The 15,084-nt window shown below is 43.1% G+C and overlaps 1 protein-coding gene across 6 annotated transcripts in view; it reads left to right on the top strand.

Moving 5' to 3' along the window:
- LOC137530708 (stAR-related lipid transfer protein 6-like) overlaps positions 1 to 15,084 on the top strand; it is a 40,442-nt gene that overhangs the window by 13,943 nt on the left and 11,415 nt on the right. For 5 of the 6 annotated variants that reach the window (XM_068251333.1, XM_068251332.1, XM_068251334.1 and 2 more), the window contains exons 2-6: positions 514 to 609; positions 696 to 745; positions 5,571 to 5,697; positions 10,091 to 10,208; positions 12,062 to 12,155. In XM_068251333.1, coding sequence (XP_068107434.1) covers positions 520 to 609; positions 696 to 745; positions 5,571 to 5,697; positions 10,091 to 10,208; positions 12,062 to 12,155 — 479 coding nt within the window. In that variant the 5' untranslated portion in view covers positions 514 to 519. Of the gene's footprint in view, positions 1 to 513; positions 614 to 695; positions 746 to 5,570; positions 5,698 to 10,090; positions 10,209 to 12,061; positions 12,156 to 15,084 lie in introns of those variants that run through there. The other variant, XM_068251336.1, reaches the window with a different exon arrangement.

Raw genomic sequence — 15,084 nt, 5'->3', positions numbered from 1 at the left:
GCAACCAGGCCACATACCCTGCTTCATGACAGAGGTATTGTTTAGGAGTGGGGTTTGTGGCGTGCCATGTTGGTAATTGGTGAAAACAGTATTCACGGATGGCAAAGCCTGCAGGGAAGATGTGTTGAGAGTGGAGTTTATTCTGTGCAGGAAGTGACATCATTGTCACAAGATCCCGCAAGAGAGATATTGGTATTGCTGATAGCATATTTGGAAGACTTGCAACTCAGACTTACGCATAGCTAAACAGCCTAGACTAAACATCACTGAAAGGGCGGTGCTACATACCCATATAAGGCAACATATAGGAAGTCTTTCTGAAGCTGAAAGTAGGAAAATTACCATAAAATTGGGTAGCCTGTATAATTTACTACATTCTACCAAATGTCACTGCTGGGCCTCTTTAAATGCAGTTATAAAGAAATATAAAGTGAGAGTGAACTGAGATTTTAAGTAAACAAGGAATTTTTATTTCTTGCAATAGTCTTCCTTACATTTATCACATTTTTCCAGCGGAGGATGGATTATCAGAAGCTGGCAGATGACGTGTCGCAGAAGATTTTAACGTATTATCAGGACAGCTCGGGCTGGAAAGTGGTCAAGTCCACAGTGAGTAAGGATCCAGCTGAACTCCTTACGGTATTTCCTGTTATTTCCTAGACATGTGCGGGCTGAACTGTCTGTGCTCTTTTCAGAAAGGCATCACTGTGTCCTGGAAGCCTTCCAACGAGTACTCAGGAAATGTGTGAGTAGAACACCATAGCTCCCAACTGTCCCTCTTTTGGAGGGACAGTCCCTCTTTGTCCCACAGTCCTTTTTTCCTCCTCATTTGTCCCTCTTTCTATGTAAATATATAGTATATATTTCTCTATTAAAATGTTAATATGAAGGAAAACACACACACACACACACACACACACACACTATACAGAAAACACACAGACACACGCACACACACACACACACCCACTAACACTATACAGAAAACACACACACACACACACACTATACAGAAAACACACACACAGACACACACACTATACAGAAAACACACACACAGACACACACACACCACACACACACACACACACACTATACAGAAAACACACACACTATACAGAAAACACACACACACACACCTACACACACACACACACACCTACACACACACACACACCTACACACACACACTATACAGAAAAAACACACACAGACACACACACCTACACACACACACACACACACACACACTATACAGAAAAAACACACACAGACACACACACACACACACACACACACTATACAGAAAACACACACACAGACACACACACTATACAGAAAACACACACACAGACACACACACACACACACACACACACACACACACTATACAGAAGACACAGACACCCCCACACACACACACAAACACACACACACACTATACAGAAAACACACACACACACACACACACACTATACAGAAAACACACACACACACACACTATACAGAATACACACACACACACACACCTACACACACACACTATACAGAAAACACACACACACACACACACACTGTACAGAATACACACACACACACACACCTACACACACACACTATACAGAAAACACACACACACACACTACACACACACACCTACACACACACACTATACAGAAAACACACACACACACACACACACTCAAGCAAAGTCGGCCTCGTTCCCCTGCTCCACCAGACCCCAGGTGGTCTCCTGCTGGCTGCTCCCCGGGCCCCCACATGTCCCGTAGTTGAGCTGCTTTGAATAATTCACTTGTTCCGACAGCTGCCGTGTTACGATCTCCGTCTTCAGCCATGTTGTCTGTGTCTTCTTCATCCAGCAGGCCCATTTACACAGTTGCTATGCGTTAGTGTGTATTAGTATGTGTTAGTACGCGTTTTTTCCATAGCAGTGCATTGTGAAAAAGATTTCAGTTAAAACGTGTTAAGTGTGAAAGGTGCCGTAGGAAAACATGGGACTTACTTTGAAAATCCGTTTTTTTTTCACTTATAACTGAGAGCAACTAAGTGTAAAAGGGTGCGTTACTACTACAAGGCAGCTCAGCTATGGGACATGCGGGGGCCCGGGGAGCAGTCAGCGGGAGACCACTGGGGGGAGGGGTCAGGCTGTGCAGTTGCCCCCTTTGTGTTAATGGCAGCTCTGGCCCTGCTGGGTTGCTAAAGGAAACCACAGTAGCGAGCAGGGAGAGAATTCCATCTCCTCCCAGGTCTTGTCAAATATATGGATGTTATCGGCCGCTCTCCAATAAAAACACGGACCACTGGATTAATGTCACTTGGGGAGCCCCCATCTATGGGAAAAAATGGAATGGGTGGGAAAAGGCATGCCAAATATATATATATATATATATATATATATATATATATATATATATATATATATATATATATATATATATATATATATATTTAAGACTGTAAGAATAATTAATCTTACCTTGTGAGGGGTGGGGTATCAAAGACACAATTTTATTGGACACTTACAGCGAATCCGAGGTGAAAGTAAACTGATGAGGTAAATAATTATATTTAATCTCCTGCTCCTAATAATAACTTTTTAAGCATCCCATGTTTTGTTTTTATTTAAACATTTACAAAGTAGGTTGACTGTTTTACTGTCTCTAATCGGTGGCAGCCTATTAAGTGTCCCAGAGTTAGAAAAAGGCCAGTAGTTCATGTATTTTATCTCTCCCTGCCCACTTCTAGTATTGACCGGCCAGAACCCGAAGTGGCCAGACTTCGGGTTCTGACAGTCACATATACAAACAGCATGATGTATGTTAGGAGAAGCTCCAGTCTCTCTCCAATACACCACACTATATATATGCTTGATAGTAGATTCTTGTCTTTTTAAAGGTGACCACACCTAAATCGGGTAAAAAACTTCTCTTAAGGTGGCCACTAACGATGATACAATTTGCCGAACAATTGTTTTCAAATGATTATTCGAATGAACGATCGGAACTGATCGTTTGGGACCACTAACAAATAAAAATGTTCCTACCCAGTCTGATCAGATTGACAAGATCGATTTGAAAAATTGGATCGATTTCATAAATTGGATTGGTTTGGAGATTTTCATCCATTAGTGGTCCCAAAAGATCATTTCTGATCGTTCATACATATAATCGTTCATAAACGATCATTTGGCAAATTGTATTGTTAGTGGCCATCTTAAAGAGAATATGTATTGTTAAAATCGCACAAAAGTAAACATACCAGTGCGTTAGGGGACATCTCCTATTACCCTCTGTCACAATTTCGCCGCTCCCCGCCGCATTAAAAGTAGTCAAAAACAGTTTTTAAAAGTTTGTTTATAAACAAACAAAATGGCCACCAAAACAGGAAGTAGGTTGATGTACAGTATGTCCACACAAATAGATCGATTTCATAAATTGGATTGGTTTGGAGATTTTCATCCATTAGTGGTCCCAAAAGATCATTTCTGATCGTTCATACGTATAATCATGCATAAACGATCATTTGGCAAATTGTATTGTTAGTGGCCATCTTAACCTTTTCGGGACCGCCTCTATGAGATCCTACGCCGCACTTGTGGCTGTTCTAGCCTGATGCGGCGTAGGATGCGGCGTAGGATCTACACCGGCCCGCAGTTTCCGCTCCCGACGCGATCGTGCGCACCCGGACGGGGAGATTAAGCTGTCATATGACAGCCGACATCTCCCCCGAGTGATCAGCAGCCATCGCGTATGGCTGCTGATCACGTGATCACTACGATCGCCGCCCGATCGTAGTGATCAGTTTGACAGCTGCGGCGGCAGGGGGGGAAAGAAGAGGATCCACTCACCTCCCTGCCGTTCCTGCGACGATCGGCGCCCCCCTCCGCTCTGGCCGGCATCTCCGCTCCGTCTGACATCAGCGCCGGGTCCCGGCTTGATGACGTCATCAAGCCGCGACCCGGAACTGATCGTCAGATAGAACGAAGATGCCGGCCGGAGAAGAGGGTCCCGTGCGGCTTATCGCTGGAGCCTGGAAGGTGAGTGAAGGCTGCTGGCAGAAGGGGGGGCACAGGCCACCATGGGGGACACAAATATAGCCAGCCACAGACGGGATCCGGCCGTCTGACCCCCCCAAACGCGCGCACCCCCCTCCCGCGCAAAATGCCTGGTCCTTAAGGTTAAAGAGAATATGTATTGTTAAAATCGCACAAAAGCAAACATACCAGTGCGTTAGGGGACATCTCCTATTACCCTCTGTCACAATTTCGCCGCTCCTCGCCGCATTAAAAGTAGTAAAAAACAGTTTTAAAAAGTTTGTTTATAAACAAACAAAATGGCCACCAAAACAGGAAGTAGGTTGATGTACAGTATGTCCACACATAGAAAATACATCCATACACAAGAAGGCTGTATACCTTCTCCCCCCTGCAACTCTCATCCACTGAATACTAGTGACAGGCTGTTTCTTCCTGCAGACAGCTCTGCCCTGTCTGTAATTCCTCAGTATGTGTCAGCCAGGTCCTTTCACAGCCTGAACAGAGGAGGATTTTTATCCAGCTCTCTTTCACTGATATCAGATAGCAGAGACGCTGATGGCTTATGTAAATAACACACACAATGGAGTGTGCATAGAGGGGCCTGGAGAGGGGTGTGCATAACAGACCAGCACGGAAGAGTTGGCAGCCTTCCAGACACAGGGCGACAAGTCCGACAGGGGAAAGATACATTGATTTATTACAGAGACGGTGATAGTAGAAAGTGCTGCAGTAAGCCAAAGCACATTAGAATAGGTTTAGGAACTTGTAGGATGGTAGAAAAAAGGATGACATTTTTGTTACAGAGTCTCTTTACGAGAAATGTGTTACCTGATTTAGGTGTGGTCCTGAGGAGAGGAGCTACCACTATTTAATGTGTGTAATTTGGTGTCATTTCATCTACGAGTAAAGACCCAGCAGGGTCAAAAACGTGTCAGCTCTTGTGCTGCCTTGTCTTGTGCTATGCTTTTAATTGATGTGCAATTAAAGAGAAGCTCCGACCAAGAATTGAACTTTATCCCAATCAGTAGCTGTTAACCCCTTTTACATGAGAAATCTATTCCTTTTCACAAACAGACCATCAGTGGGCGCTGTATGACTGATATTGTGGTGAAACCCCTCCCACAAGAATCTCTGAGGGCCATGGTACTCCTGGCAGTTTCCTGTCTGTGAACCTTGTTGCTTTGTGGGAAAAAGCTGTTTACAGCTGTTTCCAACTGCCAAAAAAGCATGCAGCAGCTACATCACCTGCCAACAGTAAAAATGGCACCATGTAATAAATGTCAGAATGTAAATCAGGGATTTAAACAATTTTACAATGGGCAAACACTGACTAAATCATTTATACATAATTATTGTAAAAATTAAGCACTTTTTTATTCTTACATTATTTTCACTGGAGTTCCTCTTTAAGTTGTAGATTTTTACATCTATGCAAGGTGTGCCGATTTTTACTTTCCAGTCTGACTCTTGCCCGGCATGTAAATGCTTCTGTCTGTTTCTCCTGTTCATCCAGATATCGCGGGGAGGGGATCATTGAGGAGGTGCCAGAGAAAGTCATCCCGTATATGTATCTCGCTGAGTACAGGAGGAAGTGGGACAAGGCTGTGAAATCGTACTCCCTCGTAGACCGCATCGACCAGGTCCTCCAGCTTCACTTTTTTTGCCAGTGTTTATCCTGATCTCACCACACAGAGCCCTGAGAAGGTTGACCTTGGTGGTGTTGGCTTCCGGGGGGGGGGGGGGGGGGGGGGGGGTCGTGGGTGGATGGGTTCATGGTGGCATCTAGGAGTCAAGATGCCCGCCCCCTTCTCAGGTGCAATGGGTATAGGGGTACTTATGTACCTTTTTTTCCATTTCCACAAAGAGTTAGAAACTGAAAAAAAACCCACAACATCAAAAAGGTATTTAAATATTTGTAATTAACCATTATTACTTACCTGTTCCTGTAACCTGAGGATTTACCTTACTTGGCCGGCAATATACAGTACGATTTTAGAGATAACACCTGTCCATAAAAGCTGACAATCTCAGGTGGTTCTGCGTTCAAGGCCAGGAGGGAAAAGATAAATAAGTTCCCTACAAATGTGTTCTCCTGTATGGAACTGCGTCCAATGAGCACAGTGCAATCCAATGCTATAAACCCCTTGCTGACCCTATTCCGTCTCATGGTTCATCCAACTTTATACGTATATCAATGGAAGATCCTCAAGGACAACAAACTATATATGGAGACTTTCATCCATCCTGTGGAAATACTTGTTATGCCTCATCAGAAAATGCAGTTACACTCCTATTGTATGTCTGGATGTCCTATACCACATATTTATTAACTTATTCTGTAGTAATGTATAACCTAAAATGTTAAATCCATGTGTTTAGCATTGTTTAAGTCTCCCTTGTGCTGCCAAAACGTCACTGACCTATCAGGACTTGGACTCTGTAAAGAGATGTCTGAGGTGGCCTGTAACACAAAAGATAGATACCTAGAAAGGGGTAGGCCTCTAAATCCTCCAGAGACTTATCATGTTCATGTCCTCCTTCCCCCAATAGCCACATAGCTGGGACCTTCTGGAACAGGGGTGTCAAACTCGAACACAAAGTGGGCCGAAATTGAACACTGGGACCAAGTCACGGGCCAACTTCAATGTCTAGTAGCCATCTTCCTCTGTTATAAAGTTCCCTTGTGTCTAGTGAACCTTCCCTCACGAATCAGTTCCCTGGTGTCTAGTGGCCCTCCTCCTCCATTCCCTACACAGTTCCCTGGTGTCTAGTGTCCCTCCTCCTTCATTCCCTATACAGTTCCCTGGTGTCTAGTAATCCTCCCACCCCTGTACAGTTCCCTGATATCTAGTGGCCACCTCCCTCCCTTATATCTGAAACTAATGCGGCGAGTGAAGGGGACAGAATTAAAGGACTGGCAGAGAGGAGGAAGTACTGCCACTTCCTTCCTGCCTATAATCGGCATTCTGCTCAGTCAAAGATTACGACTAAGCAGAACGGGGGTCACAAGGGGCGTCGGAAGGGGGGATGGTAATAAAACAGTATTAGAAGTATTATTGGGGTGGAAAACTGGGTCAGGTGTATTTTAAATAAAAGTAGTTTCCATTTCTGTTTGTATAAAGTTTGTTGGATGAACTGTGTTCTTAAGCCTCATAAACACGTTCAACAGTGGTCGACTTTATACGAACGACAAACGTTTTTTTGTCAAGACAAAATACGTCTTAACGTACAAACGACAGTTATACACACCGCACGACCCAATGAGCGACTTGGCCAAGGACGTGTGATTAGCATATCGCTAAACACAAAGCACGTGTCTCTTTTCAGTCAACAGCTGTACACACCTGACTGCGGAGAGACCACAGTTGTCGCCGAACTCCGTAAGTCTTGATGTATTTCCTTTCTACGTTGCGGACGACATGTCGGATAAGTTAAAATAAAAAAAGAGAAGTAGAAAAATGATATTAATTCATTGAAATATAACTATATACATACGACATTCTAGTACCACATTCACTACGACAATCGTGTAACCAAAACCGACTGAAGAATTAAAGTAAAAAGGACACAGGCTATACACGTCCAAACATACGTACGTCTATAGCTGTAGACATCACAACACTTCAGGCAGGGGCGTAGCAATAGGGGGTGCAGAGGTAGCGACCGCATCGGGGCCCTTAGGCCAGAGGGGCCCCGAAAGGCCCACCCTCAACTACAGTATTAGCTCTCTATTGGTCCTGTGCTCATAATAATTACTTCTATAGATGCTTTGAATAATGGTAATTATTAACAAGCTGTTCCCCATCCCCTTCTTGCACCTCTGACACTGTAGTTGCCATTGGCAGGTTTTTGGTGCGCCGTATCAATTGTTATGTCTAGAGTGCTTGGGGGGGCCCCATTGCAAAACTTGCATCGGGGCCTGCAGCTCCTTAGCTACGCCACTGACTTCAGGCAAGGTTCTGCGATTTTGGTTGATGTATAGTCGTACTAGATTTCTGTACTGATTGTTATCTTGCACACAAATCTTCTTGTCATTTCCAAAATCAAACCGAACTGCGGAAACGAACGATCCAACTTCTTCTTATCAGTTACTTTGCGGTCCTTATCTTGTTTTTCGCCTAGTCGTCTAACTTTTCCAAGTCACTTGTTAATCGCTAGATACAAAATACCGCTGTTGAGCCAGTGTATGGGACTTTAGAGCAGGACACTAATTAATAAAGTTAGAAAGCTCTGTGCACCTTTGGTTAGGTGTGGTTCCTTTCAGGAAACTTACTCACTTAATTATCTTATCCCTGGTGGCCTTGGCCATCCCATCATCTAAGATTATCTAGTTTTATTGGTTCACATTACAGCACTTATAAAAGGTATTCACTCTCTCTGACATTTTTATGAATTTGGTCACAGTCAGCGTTTAGTAGATGCACCTTTGACAGCAATTGCAGCCTTGAATGAATCTTAACATATTCATGTATTATAAGGGCCTGCCTGGACAACAATTCAAAGTTCACAAAGATGGAGACACTGAGAGCCTAATATAGTGTAGTATGTGTAGTGTAAGACTTCATATGTAAGGTAAGTATGCAGATATACTCACAAACAAGGTTTCCATCCAGGTAACCACTATATGAGTAGGTGGGGAGATTACACCTGTCCCCACTCAGGATTAAGAAGTCGCTCTCTGTAGATAGAAAACAGTGGGTAACACCCCTCCACCAAGGGTGGACACAAGAACTGTATATGCAGACAGAGGCGCCAAAAGAATAAAATTGACTAAAAATGTTAAAATGAGAGGAGGCAGAGGTGGACTTACCTCCTCCAAGCAGACACACAAAGAGACTTGTATATATTCAAAACAACAAGGATTTATTTATCTAGCTATAATTAAGGGGGCCATGAGCTCCGATGCGCGTGAGCTTTTTTTTTAATCCTTTGTATTCACTGATGTATCAATAAACGGAGAATTGTTTCACCCAGCCATTGGTGACATTCCTTTCCTGTAACAAGGATTTATTTATATACTCCATAAAGTGCAAGTGCAACGCGTTTCGCTGGCATCTCCTGCTTCATCAGGCAATAAAAAATGGAGCATGTACTCTGTCTGCATAAACAATTCAAAGTTAAAGCTCTGTAGGTCCTTATAAAACATAGATAATAGAAAGATTGTACAAAGATTGCAGTCAAATTGCATAGTGTATGGCAACCCTAATGCCTAGTACACGCGATGCAATTTTCTGTCAGATTGATGGTCAAAATGATTATCTCCCACAGGTTCGATCTGATTTTCTAATCACTTCTACACAAAATGGATCAGAAGTTAGATCCGACTTGTAGAAAATAATTGATTCGACCTTCAATCTGACAGAAAATGGCATCCTGTGTACTAGGCATTAGGTTTGCCATATAAAATGCAAACAAAATTGCTTTGTGTGTACTAGGCATTAAAGAGGTGCTGTAGTGACATATAGTAGAATGCAGTAAATTATTCAGAATAGATACTTTTATGGTCATTTACCTAGTTTCAGCAGCGGAAAAAACTTAGTATGGCAATTGGGAGGTATCAATGGGGGCTCCTGCATCAGCAGTGACTGAAAAGTGTACTGGTTAAGGGCTCTACTTTTGACACAGGAGACCCGGGTTAGAATCTCGGCTCTCCCAGAACCTATTCAGTAAGGAGTACCTTGGGCAAGTCTCCCTTACACTGCTACTTCCTACTGAGTGCGCTCTTGTGGCTGCCTTACAAGCGCTTTGAGTCTGACAGGAGAAAAGCTCTATACAAATATAGGAATCAGCCTGTTGGCCACAGGAGAAAACTTCCCATAATCCCTTGCAGTAACCATTAATTTCTAATACCCAGTGGACTAAATTGTAAAAAAAAAATAATAATAATTGCAATTTAATTATATTATTTTCTCTATTATTATTATTATTATTTTCTCTACCGTTCCTCTTTAAGTGTTATTTTAAAAGTTATTACTCTAGTGTGTGTTTGTGATCAATGTTATGTGCTAATACTATATAAATGTCTTATTCCAGAACACGGTAGTCTCTCACGCCATCACACACACGTACGGTTTTGGCATCATTTCATCACGAGAATTTGTAGACATGGTGCACATTAGGAAGTACGACGGAGGAGTCATCTCCACCAATTGTAAGTGTGTTGTTCTGCTTTCCAATTTAATTTTGAGCGGGGCATTGTGGACGTGTCCTCCCAAAAAGTTGAGATCAAAAAGTATTTCTCCCATTGCTGTGACCAGGACAAGGGGCCCCTATTCAATTCACATTTTCTCCTGAGTTTTCTCCTAGGAGATTTTTTCAGCTTCGGTTTAAAATACTGTTTCAGCACTCTATTATTGAAATTGTACTAAAAAGTAGTAAAGTACTGTCAAAAGTACAGTAGCTGAAAGAGAAACCGTGACCAAGAATTGAACTTCATCCCAATCAGTAGCTGATATTCCATTGCCCATGAGAAATCTATTCCTTTTCTCAAACAGATCGTCAGGGGGCGCTGTATGACTGATATTGTGGTGAAACTCCTCCCACAGGAAACTTTGAGGACCATGGTACTCCTGGCAGTTTCCTGTCTGTGAACCTTGTTGCATTGCTGTAAATAGCTATTTACAGCCGTTTCCAACTGCCAAAAAAGCAAGCAGCATTTCCTTCCACTGACATCACCTGCCAGCAGTAAAAATATGATAAATGTCAGAATGTAAATGAGGGATTTAAAAGATTTTACAAAGGGCAAACGCTGACTAAATCATTTATACATAATTATTGTAAAAATGAAGCACTTTTGTTATCAGATTATTTTCACTGACGTTCCTCTTTAAAAGGCATTTTACTGCTAAGGTGTAAAAATATCACCTAGTAGAAAACTTAAAGAGACACCGTAAACTTAAAAATGTCCCGGGGGGGGGGGGGGGAGGGGGGGGGGGCTCCTGGCAGAAATAGCTGAGCCCTATCAGGTCCGCTCACGTCTGCGCAGTACAGCACACCCGATCAGCTAATTCTTCCTGAGCCCATCGGAGAGCCACTGCTGCGCCTGTGTTAGAACTGGTAAGGTAAATACGTATTTACATGCCCGCTGTTTGGGGACTTCTAGTGCTGCCACCGTCGAAATGGACCAGAAGAAGCTGAGGTGGGATTCATTTGGTCCATTTCCAGGCTGCATAAAAAGCTGCATAATGCTGCATCAACTCTGAATTCTTTGAAGGACCACCCCTAATTCAATGTAGGTAACCTATGATTGTTATTTGCTCTGTTTGGCCTATTTAGTTCAGGATCTCTTTATAGCCCAAGTTCAAGCCAAGTTTTGTTATAAACATTGTAAACTAACTCAAAAAGGTATTCCACGACATTTCCACTGTTTCTTGAGTGCCCCCCTGCGAGGAAAGGGCTTTATGGCTGTAATTCCTTACCAGTGAGGGTTTCCTTATAGTCTGGCCCGGTCCCGACCCAGACAGTAACTGTCACTTGCATACCTGATTTTTAAGTCTTTCAGGCAGAGAAAGAAAAAAAGGAACACAGCATAGTTATTTGTGTGCTTGGCCATTTACATACATGTCTATCTCATTATGTCACCTCGGATGTCCTTTAAATCGAATTAGGCTTCAGGTGTGCCTTAGAATTGTCAGAAATACATATCCATTCTCAATAAGTGCTGTAATTCAATGTTCTGTAAAACGATCTGCTGGCAGATAGCTATGAATCTCCCCAACCAGCTCTGGAAAAATAGTAACGTTTACAATTAGTGAAGAGCAAAACAAAATTTTGCTCATCACTTTGTATAGGTATTAACCAAAAAAATGTAAATAAAACAAATAAAAATGCCCCAAACCAAACAGCTTTCCAATATTTGGTGTTTTTTTGTTGTTGTTTTTTTGCTATACAAGATATGTTCGTTATCTGGGTTGTAGTTGCCCTCTAGTGGCAAGAACTGGATTGTTTCCAAAATATGTAGTAGACATTTTTTAATAAAATAAATCCGTGTTTCATTGCACACAGCTATCAGTATTGAACATGAGAAATGTCCCATCACTTCCTCCCATATACGAGGCTTCAACAACCCGTGTGGATACATCTGTTCTCCCTTACCGGAGTAAGTACAACAGACATGAACTGTTCGGTCCTCTCCTTAGAATTATGATTTTATGAAACAGTATGAAACACTGAGCATGGTGCTCTGTAGTACAGTTCTATATTTTAACACACAATATATATCCTACCTACCGGGGGCCAGAAGAGCAGCACCATAGCTCTCAACTGTCCCTTTTTCGCAGGGACGGATCAAGACCAAGTTGCGCCTGGGGCAAGGTCAGGTTTTGGCGCCTAAACTGTCATTCATTTTGCCGCCTTTTTAAGAATTCAACAAACTGCGCCTGGGGCAAGATACCCGCTTGCCCCCCCCCCCTAGATCCGTCCCTGCTTTTTCAGAGGGACAGTCAATTTTTGGGAGCCCTGTCCCTCTGTCCCTCTTTCACCCTCATTTGTCCCTCTTTCAGGACTTTGTCCCTCTTTCTATGTAAATATATACAATTCACAACAATGGAGAAGCACCCATGCAAGAAGACCTCTGTGTGCCTTAGCTCATGGTCACAGTACCAAGTGACCCAGTAAAAAAATTCCACGGAGCTGGCACCACCAAATGTAGTAAAAAAGCTCTTTATTCAAACGTCATTAAAATGACATTCAGTCAATGATCAAAAATGTAGCAATGGCGACAGCCCGCTGTTTCGAACTTGACGTCCTTTGTCAAGCCATACTGCTATCACTAGACATAAAACACACCTCCTTTAAATAGTGGTCAGTTACACAATCAACCAATGAGTTTGAAATCGCAACATCCAATGAGGATGCCTGACAGGGGGTGAGGACCTGATGGGGAACTACTCTAAATCATGTGATCCATGGTAGACCAATAGGAACGCTGGTCGCGTAACCGAAATACGCATGCGGACAAAAATACGCATGAAAATACGCATAAAAGCTTCCGGAACGCAAAAATGACGTCAACGCGTGTCGTACGCGTAAAAATTTACGCATGCGTCACCGGATGCGTAAATTTACCAAAAAAGTGTCCTAGGCCTCTCCCCAGTGTGGCCAGCTTAAAAAATCCTAAAGCCTCACAAAAGAAGCAAGTGATTAATCATAAAGACAAGCCCAGTTAAGGCCACATCAAAGAGGAAACAGTCGGCCCACACTGTGGAGAGCACCAAATTTTGGCAAGGAAAAGGCAAGGAAAAAGGGGGAGAGGGAGGGGGAGGGAAAGGGGGGGGGGGGGAGGGGGGGGAAGGAGAAAAGAAAAAGGGGGGGAAACGGAAAGGCAGGGAAGGGAAGGAACCGGTCTCACCATAGATCATAAAAAAGCCAAAATAAATAAAAACATCAGGTAAAAATAACAACCCCTGACGGCATCGCCAATGGTTTACAAAGACAGAAGCATAGGCCAACAAGATCACGGCCAACACCCTTGAAGCATCAAAATTAAACACAAAAACTCAAATCATAATCTCGATTCAAACCCCCTCGACCCATAACCCCCAGGCGTTTAATCCACCAAGCTTCTCTACGTGCTAGTTCTTGTTTGCGGCTCAATTTACCTCGCCAATCAAGGGGAACACTATCGATTACTTGGACTCTCATTTGTGAAATGTTATGTCGTGCCTCTGTGAAATGACTGGACACTGTCTGGGTAGAATCCTTGTTACGGATGGCAGTCTTGTGACCCGACATCCTAACTTTAAGAGGTTTGGTCGTCATCCCAACATACCCAAGACCACATGGGCATACAATCAAGTAAACTACATAACTCGAGTCACAAAAGTACCGTCCCCTAACAACAAATCTTGTACCTCTAGAAGGGTGAGTAAAAGTACCACCTCTAGTGATATGACTGCATAAATGACAACTAAGGCAGGGATAGGTACCTTTCTTGGCATTATCAGGAAGCCTGTCCCTTGACACCCGGTGATGAAAAACCTTATCCCTGACAGTGGGGGCTCTCTTAAAAGACAAGAGAGGAGGGTAACGGAACTCGGGAATACGTGGGAAGGCCCCTTGTAAGAGGTGCCAATGTTTACGAATGGCCTTACCTATAGCTTCACTACAAGTATTAAAGGTAGACACAAATGGCATACGATGTTGTTTTGGTTGTCTCTTACCACGTCTACGCTGATCAGAAAGAGTATCAGAGGGATATCCTCTTGCTCTAAATTTAGATCTAAGGGCCTCTTGTTGTTCCTCTCGTTTGATAGGGTCGGATACAATCCTCGAAACACGGGTCATCTGGCCAGAAGGAATAGCATTCTTGATGCCAATTGGATGAAAGCTATTAAAGTGTAAAAGAGAGTTTCTATCAGTAGGTTTTACGTAAAGTGTTGACTCTACCTTACCCGATGTACAGGTAATCCGGGTATCAAGGAACACAGCCTCCTCCTTACTGCTATGCTCAGTAAATTTAATGGTTGGACATTTAGAATGAAGAGAACCAATAAACTCAATTAGGGTTGAATGTGGCCCCTCCCACAAACAAAAAATATCATCTATATAACGCCACCAGCACTTAGCGTGCTGGTGGAAGAGTGGGTGGGTATAAACAAAACTTACTTCGTATAAACCCATAAATAAACCAGCATAGGAAGGGGCCACATTCGACCCCATGGCTGTCCCCAGTTGTTGTATGTAGAAGGAACCCTGAAAGGAAAAATAGTTAAATCTCAAAATAACATTCAATAATTCAATAATGAAATTACGTTGTGCACTGGATAAATCTGACTGTTGCATCAAGTACCAATCGACCGCCTCTACACCTCCATCATGGGGGATGGAGGTGTAGAGGCTCTCCACATCAAGGGTGACAAGCAATGCTCCCTCACCAAGCTCACCAATAGAGTGAAGCCTGTCGAGGAACATGCTGGTGTCCCTGATGTATGAATCAACAGAAACCACAATAGGCTGCAGGATACGATCGACATATTGTGCTAACGGCACAAACACAGAACCCACGCCGGCCACAATGGGTCGCCCCG

This window comes from Hyperolius riggenbachi, chromosome 1, assembly GCF_040937935.1.
Source record: "Hyperolius riggenbachi isolate aHypRig1 chromosome 1, aHypRig1.pri, whole genome shotgun sequence".
Lineage (NCBI taxonomy): Eukaryota > Metazoa > Chordata > Amphibia > Anura > Hyperoliidae > Hyperolius > Hyperolius riggenbachi.
The sequence above is the reverse complement of the archived record's forward strand: the minus strand, read 5'-3'. Positions and strand labels throughout refer to the sequence as shown.